This window comes from Oncorhynchus clarkii, chromosome 23 (genome assembly GCF_045791955.1).
Source record: "Oncorhynchus clarkii lewisi isolate Uvic-CL-2024 chromosome 23, UVic_Ocla_1.0, whole genome shotgun sequence".
Classification (NCBI taxonomy): domain Eukaryota; kingdom Metazoa; phylum Chordata; class Actinopteri; order Salmoniformes; family Salmonidae; genus Oncorhynchus; species Oncorhynchus clarkii.
The window spans coordinates 57,913,122-57,921,931 of NC_092169.1; the positions used below are offsets into that span (position 1 = coordinate 57,913,122).

Consider the following 8,810-nt stretch of genomic DNA (forward strand, 5'->3'; position numbering starts at 1 on the left):
GAAAATATCAAGTATTTCAATGGTTAAATTAAGATTCTACATATGTATATCACACTGACAAATCAAGTTAACTTGTTATCAGTAGTTTACCTGGTAGCAGGTCTATAATGTTATATCAGTACCAGGTCTATAATGTTATATCAGTACCAGGTCTATAATGTTTTATCAGTACCAGGTCTATAATGTTGTATCAGTACCAGGTCTATAATGTTATATCAGTACCAGGTCTATAATGTTTTATCAGTACCAGGTATATAATGTTATATCAGTACCAGGTCTATAATGTTTTATCAGTACCAGGTCTATAATGTTATATCAGTACCAGGTCTATAATGTTATATCAGTAGTTTACCTGGTAGCAGGTCTATAATGTTATATCAGTAGTTTACCTGGTACCAGGTCTATAATGTTATATCAGTAGTTTACCTGGTAGCAGGTCTATAATGTGTTATCAGTAGTTTACCTGGTAGCAGGTCTATAATGTTATATCAGTACCAGGTCTATAATGTTTTAGCAGTACCAGGTCTATAATGTTTATCAGTACCAGGTCTATAATGTTTTATCAGTACCAGGTCTATAATGTGTTATCAGTAGTTTACTTGGTAGCAGGTCTATAATGTGTTATCAGTACCAGGTCTATAATGTTATATCAGTAGTTTACCTGGTAGCAGGTCTATAATGTTATATCAGTACCAGGTCTATAATGTTATATCAGTACCAGGTCTATAATGTTATATCAGTACCAGGTCTATAATGTTTTATCAGTACTAGGTCTATAATGTTTTATCAGTACCAGGTCTATAATGTTATATCAGTACCAGGTCTATAATGTTATATCAGTACCAGGTCTATAATGTTATATCAGTAGTTTACCTGGTAGCAGGTCTATAATGTTATATCAGTACCAGGTCTCTAATGTTTTATCAGTACCAGGTCTATAATGTTATATCAGTACCAGGTCTATAATGTTATATCAGTAGTTTACCTGGTAGCAGGTCTATAATGTTATATCAGTACCAGGTCTATAATGTTATATCAGTATCAGGTCTATAATGTTATATCAGTACCAGGTCTATAATGTTTTATCAGTACTAGGTCTATAATGTTGTATCAGTACCAGGTCTATAATGTTATATCAGTACCAGGTCTATAATGTTATATCAGTACCAGGTCTATAATGTTATATCAGTAGTTTACCTGGTAGCAGGTCTGTAATGTTATATCAGTAGGTTACCTGGTAGCAGGTCTATAATGTGTTATCAGTAGTTTACCTGGTAGCAGGTCTATAATGTTATATCAGTACCAGGTCTATAATGTTTTATCAGTACCAGGTCTATAATGTTATATCATTACCAGGTCTATAAGGTTTTTCTGTAGTATTTTGACCAAATACATTGTCGTCCACCTCTTTCCCCTCCAACCCAACCTGATAACCTTATATCTGGGCAGAGGAAAGGACAGCTGATCTCTGGTTCTCTCTAACGACCTAGTGTTTGAGGAAATAACGCTTCCCTAAACCTGCTGACAAACATTCCCCAGCCACACACACACAGCCTGGTTTCTGGACCTTCTGCCATATCACATGACCAGCTTAAAAAAACGGATACTTCCTGTGCTGTCCATCTAGAGGAGAAATTGACGGGATTAAAGATTTAAAATAATCCCGTCCCAAACCTGGGTCAAACACCACCATCCAATTATGAGGCTCCCTGCCTTTTGAAGGTGACGCAGTTGATCCTGAAACCCCTCATTATGGTTTTATATTAGCCCACTGGGCTTGGGGCTTCTATGGGGACCAGGGCCGGGTTTGGGGCTTCTATGGGGACCAGGGCCGGGTTTGGGGCTTCTATGGGGACCAGGGCCGGGTTTGGGGCTTCTATGGGGACCAGGGTTGGGCTTGGGGCTTCTATGGGGACCAGGGTTGGGTTTGGGGCTTCTATGGGGAGCAGGGTTGGGCTTGGGGCTTCTATGGGGACCAGGGTTGGGCTTGGGGCTTCTATGGGGATCAGGGTTGGGCTTGGGGCTTCTATGGGACCAGGGTTCGGTTTGGGGCTTCTATGGGACCAGGGTTGGGTTTGAGGACACTGGGCTTGGGGCTTCTATGGAGACCAGGGTTGGGTTTGAGGACACTGGGCTTGGGGCTTCTATGGGGACCAGGGTTGTGTTTGGGGCTTCTATGGGGACCAGGGTTGGGCTATCGAGATTGGGGCCACCCTACCTGAGACGCTCCCACCATGGCCTGGGCCGATCCCTAGCCCTGGGGGTATGGAGGCCAGGTCGGGGGCCCTGAAGAAGGCATCAGGTATGGGAGGCCCACCAGGTTGCCAGGTGACTGATATTCAATAAGGGCCCGGGCCAGGTGAAATTCCCCTCAGGCAGAGGGTAGTGGAGCGTATCAGGACGGAGACGTGAGATGGAGACGGTAGATCTCTGATAATTGACTAGATGGAAAACTACCGACTACCACTTCATGGAAGTGTAGCAGGGGCACATGTTATGAATGGGAGTGTGAAATGCCATCTGTATTTGCACGATTGTGGGACATCTTTGTAATAAAAAAAAATAAAAAAATAAAAAATAATGTGAATTTGAAAAAATAAAAGTGATATTTTCTAGAGTAGCCAAGAATATGTATTTTAGCTGACATGTCGGTCCTCATGTTCATTTGTTTGTGTATTTACTCCTGAATGTGTCAAGTCAAACCTGGACTTAAAGTGTGAATAGAACAGAGTGCCAGTGGGTGGTCAGGGAGTTTTAATGGCAGAGCATAGGCCCACCAATAGACACATACATAAAATAGGTCCTACAATGAGTTTATCACTATTCAATTAATTGTTGCATGTTTATAGTTTTCTAGCTATTTTAGAGGGTTATGTATAACGTTGTAATTACACAGGACATCTATGTTCTATTTACTGGTAGGCCTACATTACAACGTTGGTGAAAGACCGGATTTTCAATTGGAAACTTGTCGCTGTGAGAACCCGTTTGAGTTTCACAAAAATACTCTTTGTTAGATAGGAAGCCCATGCTTCATGGACAACAGGAGGGAGATGTGGTCTGAGTGATATAATACGTTCCCAGATCTGGGGTCACCGAATGTTTTCATCCGAGCGCAGGAGGGGATCCCTTGGTATTGCCAGGGCCCATTGTGTCACAGCTACGGGCACGAACCTCTTGTCAATTTAGCTTTAGTCGAGACAACAGAGCGCCAGAGCGCACTGAATTATCCACCAATTAAGAGGTGTTCTCTTTAATTTACTTCCTTTGATTTCGTGCGTAACCGTAAATTGTTTCAAAATACGGACATAAGTAAGATAGCCGTTTAATGACTTGAACATTTTTCATGGGAAAGCTCTCTCTCTCTCTCTCTGGTTATTATTGCCCACTACAGCAAAGCAGGGACAGTATTTATCTTGTTTTTGTCCCATAATAGCAGGACAACTGCACATGACCAAACAATGGGTGTTACATGCTATTTTGCACTGACATGAATCGCTCGGTGGAAACGCGTCCAGGTTGATTCACGGCTCATAAGAAAAACATCGAACTATCTATCATTCTTATTATTCACACGATGTTTAAAAAAATATATCACTCCGCGTTTTATGCTGTGAGCGATGAAACTCCCCCCCGCTGAATAAACTGAAAACAGGTGTGAACTATTCAATTCCACAAGTGTCCATCTATCCATACACACCGTTAAAGAAGACCAGTAGCTGAACTTCTGAACTGGGCAGAAATAAAGAGGTGATGTGTCTTGAATCTCAGCGTAAATCGGGTTTATTCAAAGCGACAAGCTGGAAAATGTCTCAGTCTCACCTACTGTTTTCATACAGTTGAGGAGGCATGAGCTAATGATCACAGAGGAAACTTCAGCAACAGGTGAGGCCTTCATTGTTGTAGCCTGTTACGTGAATGAACGTTTATTTCTTCTTACATTCAATATAAAATATCATTGATCAATTTATGAACTGTATGGAAGCCTACTGGAACTGTATTCCCGAGTCTGAGATGGAATATCTGGCTGATTGTCTGGAAAGTTTATGAATGGAATGGAGGGAGGGAGGGAGGGAGGAGAGAGTACACGGCGGGGTGTAGGATTAATTCCAACCTCGATTAAACCTGAAATACTTCTGGTAAATAATTGTCAGTCCCATTATAAATACTGTTTGGTATTGTAAAGAGTCAGTGAACATATTCTCCCACACCATTAACAGCTGTAGCCTATCAAATCCCACAGGCGCATTAGTGTTTTCAACGTAAACTTACAATGTTATGAGCCATAAATTAAGATTTACACGTTAATCATTTCAAGATTTTAGTGTTTATAAGTAAAATGGAATCGTGCGTAAAAAAAAATGAAATAGAGCGCTGGTTTATTGCAAAGTTGAATATTATGGCGGATAAATATGAGACATCTTCACTTTGACAAGTCCGCTAGAAAATATGACAGAATCAATCATTTCAGATATTACATTTATTCAAAACGTTTGACATTAGGCTTAAATAAAATATACACACACACAATTCCTTCTAAAAAAAAAGTACAAAGTGGTCTGTAAAGAGGGCTACTAATTTAGGCTACTTATCAAAACATAAATCTGCAGTAGCAGTAGTAATAGTGTTCTATTTATTAAAAAAATACAAGCTCTTCCGAACGGCACTGTGACGTCATCCACGCAGTTACATACGGCCAATAGATTTAAAAAAAAGGTGGAAGGAAAAGAGTACAGGTGAATGTTTACTCCAAGGCAAGACCCCATTCCAGGGCTCCAGTTGGGCATAAAAACAACAAAGTTGGTCTTAATTATGCTCTTAAAATGCTAAAGTCGAACGTAGTTTCGACCCACTTTGAATCCAGATTCAATCACGAGAAAGTTTATTTAAGACATTGCTATAACACGTTCTTATTATGAAATGCGTAACGTGAATAATAATCATGGTAATTGATGTACTCACTGAGTACTTTATACAAGAATGCCAACGAGTTGCATTTTATTATCTACATATATCTGACATAATTAGGACAAGGCTTATAGCCTACTGCCTTACACCTCGGTTCCTTCGCGGCTGTATATCAAATGATTAACACTGAAGTGGTTTGGGAGAGAGTTGGTGAGGCCCAGGCCTCCACTGTGATTGTTCTGTGCTGATGTGTAGTAGTTCATTCTATTAGCTGTGGAGAGGTGAGTGGTATCAGTGTTCAATGGCGTGATTTGAGAGGGCGAGTATGAACCAAGTCCGGACATGTTCTCTCGGGTCTGATGAGGCGACAAATCCCCCATAACATGTCCTCCTGAACCAAAGTCCCCCCTGCCCCCCTCCCGGGTAGAGCCGTTGTTACTCCCCGCCAGCATCGTGTTCATAGTGGAGACAAAGTTGTTGTAACAGGGACTGTGTTCCACAGACGGGGACGGGGATGATTTGGGCTCGGAGGAACCAGGGGAGTTCTGGAGGCTGAGAGGGGATGAACTCATGATGCTGACCGTGTCGGAGAGCTTCAGGGCGGCCGTGTCTTCTGACTTCACCGGAAGAACAGTGTTGTTGGTGTCTCCTCCGTTCAAGTCAGCTCGTCTCTTTCTCTTTCTTCGGAAGTTGCCGTTATCGAACATTTTCTCACAGTTTGGGTCCAATGTCCAGTAATTTCCCTTTCCTATGAAAACATGAAGACAGGACACAACAGACAATGTAGGCCTGAACGAGATATCAAAGGTCATGACTGTTCTAGTCTTCTGTCAGACACGTCTTACCAAAATCACATGGCAAAGGTATGACATTACAAAATGACACATTTAATAATAAGTGCAAATAATGACGAGTTAATTACAAGTACAACAGGTATTGTAACTTACCAGGATCATCGTCATCCCGGGCAACTTTCTTAAAACAGTCATTCAGTGACAGGTTGTGTCTGATTGAGTTCTGCCACCCAGCTTTACTCTTCTTATAAAACGGAAAATTCTCTGCCACATACTGATAGATGTGACTCAGCGTCAACCTCTTGTCCCCGGCGCCCTGGATTGCCATGGCTATGAGCGCTGAGTAAGAGTAAGGAGGTCGAACCATCTTGAAGAGTTCCTGCTGGCTGGAGATCGACAGCCATCCGAGGTCAGCTCCACCAAACCCCGTAGGAGGGGGCAGGAACTGCCGCTGGTTCGCTCCGTATCCAGACTGTATGTACGACGTTCCATTCAATCCCGTCAGGTACGGAGACGAGTCGATGCTCGGTCCGTTTAGCCACAGGTACGGGTTGGTGGTCGGCGAGGTGTACTCACCGAGGCCGTAGCTTGGAGGATGCGCCGGCGGCCTCTGCGGGTGGTGACCATGATGGAGGTTTTGCTGGTGCTGGTACATGCTGCCGAAGTTATCGCAGTACACGGCCATATCCAGGAGCTCCTGTGCGCTGTGGTGCTGAATGGGGCTAGTCTGCGCGTTGGATGGCTGCTGTCCAAAAGCGTTCATAATCCGTTCTATTTGAGTACGAATCCTGGTATCTTCTTCTATCATCAACAACATGCGGTTCCTTTCCCAAAGCGTCTGTTTCCGTCAGTCTCTCCCGGAGGACTGAAGGCTAGACCCAAGGGGAGGAGGCGTATTTAAGCGTTCCGCCTGGAGCGTCGACAGGTAAAACCCCTGTGAAAGGAACTGTCTCGAGGGTGACTCCCCCTTCTCCGTCACGCTTCAGTCGAATTGTCTTAACCGAATCTGTGCATCAATGGGAGAGATACTGGTGAGAGATACTGGCCCACTCATTAATGCCGTTTTAGGAGTTAACCTGGAGCAAGATAGGCTGAGTAATTTACCGCGCATGTATAGCCTAATAAGCATACGCAATAAAAATAGGCATTTAGGCTACAAGTTATCCAATAAAAACAGTTTTACAGTTGGCCAATCATATTTCCACTTTTACGCACGGACACTTTTACAAATATATATCTTAAATAATAGTTTTATGAATATACCTCCACAATGTCCATATACAAAATGTAATTGAAATAAATATTTTATATATTATATATATATATATATTTTAATCAATTGTTTCTGTCAAATATAAGTTGTCAGTTTATGAAGTAGCCTTTGCGTTTTGGTGAACAGTAGGATACATACTGAGAACAAACGGTTCGGCATAGAAGCAACATTTTGGTTCAGCGAAGAAGAACATCTAACCATACTGCGGTTCTGATCGAAGAACCCTACAAAAAGGGGTTTATTCTCTATAGAACCTTTAGGGGTGTTATATATGACGGAGCAACATGAGCCTTTTCCCTCTAAGAGTGTAGGGTTAAAACAACTGGATTATTTGATGGTAGTTAACAAACACTCCTCCTGGCGTCCAATGTGTGGCAAAGTAAAACATAAACCAAGTTAGCCTCTTAAAACATACATATACAATGTACTATAGGCTATGTGTTTAGACCACACGATCTCTGGAACGGATTAGTTGACAATAACCATGGCTTATGTGTTACAAGTGTGACAGAGCAACACAACACCCGGTAATGTGATGGTTTCCCGCGTCGCTGGAGATAATGTGACTTTCCCCGCGTCGCTGGACCACTGCTCCTGTCATTTCATTTTAGTCATTTATTTATTGGGTGGGTTATTAAAATGTGTAATTAAAATTACTTTGTCCAAACATGCTTATTTACTTATTTATTTATTTATTTATTTTTTTGGGGGGGGGGGGGGGGGGTAAACTATGAAATGTAGACTAGGCCTATATAGGCCGCAATAGAGAGAATGATTTAATTACGTTGCATTTAAATTGAGAAAAAAAAGCATTCTATTTGGGAAATGTTTTATATTAAATAATTCTCCATCACAATTTTTATTTTATTTTTTTAGGTTAGAAAAAATATATCAGAGCAACAGACACATTTTGTAGAAACTTTCACACATCAATGGTCAATCATTATTTGCCCTAAAAAAAAATACATGATCGCCATCCGAGGACGAGCTCTAATGATGGTTTACAATAGCATGGGCCATTAGAAAGATACATTCTGATTGACCAAAGCACACGAGTAAAATGACCAGCCTACAATGCAATGAAACAAATTCAGGGACACCAAGGGATAAATAAATATATAGATATATATACACAATCTGTTGTCAACTGAATAAAATATTCCACATTTTATTAGTTTAATGTTAAATTATAATTAATTATGTAGTCAAATAAAATACGGGACAGTGCTAAACCGTTACAGAGTTAAAAATCACATGTTTGGGGTAAATATCGCAATAGGCTATTTAGTTCTTTGGTGAGTTATTGTTGAGCGCTGTAGTGCAGGCTATACTCTAACGTCCAAAATGTTCCATACGAATAAAGAGTGGTTTTTTTTTTCATTCCAAAAAAATACATTGTAACAGTTTATTTGGGCAAAGTAGGATTTTGGCTGCAATTTTAAAAAATAAGAAGTTTTCTACAAGTCCATGGTGTTGTTTTCAAATGCTGCCATCCTCCGGTCTCTTTAGACAGAGACAGAAACTGACTAGATATATACGATAACTTTTCAACCGCCAGCCAGAGCAGTCTGTTTAACAATGTGTACACACCCTGACCGGGCTCACGTCAATAGTATTTTACAACTGAATAGGTGTCAAGAGGGACCCTAATCTAGGACTTTCAATTGGATGGCCTCTTGGACTAGGACAAGGTAAATTAGCCTATATAAATGGTCGGTAATAGACCCTCCGATTGTTTTGATACCACGTCATAAACAGTTACGATAATAAACGGTAGTATACTATCTACACGGATCATACTTGGCTTCAAATGTGCCATATAGATGTTGAGTGAT

At 41.2% G+C, this 8,810-nt stretch overlaps 1 protein-coding gene across 1 annotated transcript; it reads right to left on the reverse strand.

Moving 5' to 3' along the window:
* Window positions 1-4,593: 4,593 nt before the first annotated feature.
* On the reverse strand, window positions 4,594-6,519 carry LOC139381764 (forkhead box i1). Its single transcript, XM_071125515.1, has 2 exons — window positions 5,856-6,519; window positions 4,594-5,656 (listed from the first exon to the last, which is right to left on the reverse strand). The coding sequence occupies exons 1-2, from the start codon at window positions 6,517-6,519 to the stop codon at window positions 5,052-5,054; spliced, it is 1,269 nt and encodes a 422-aa protein (XP_070981616.1). The 3' UTR covers window positions 4,594-5,051.
* Between the last annotated feature and the right edge of the window lie 2,291 nt (window positions 6,520-8,810).

Bases quoted from the DNA above. Each gene is read 5' to 3' on its own strand.
- LOC139381764 (XM_071125515.1), bottom strand. From the start codon at position 6,519: ATGTTGTTGATGATAGAAGAAGATACCAGGATTCGTACTCAAATAGAA. The intron at 5,657-5,855 runs GTAAGTTACAAT...ATGTTTTCATAG, and splicing joins CCGGGATGACGATGATCCTG to GAAAGGGAAATTACTGGACA.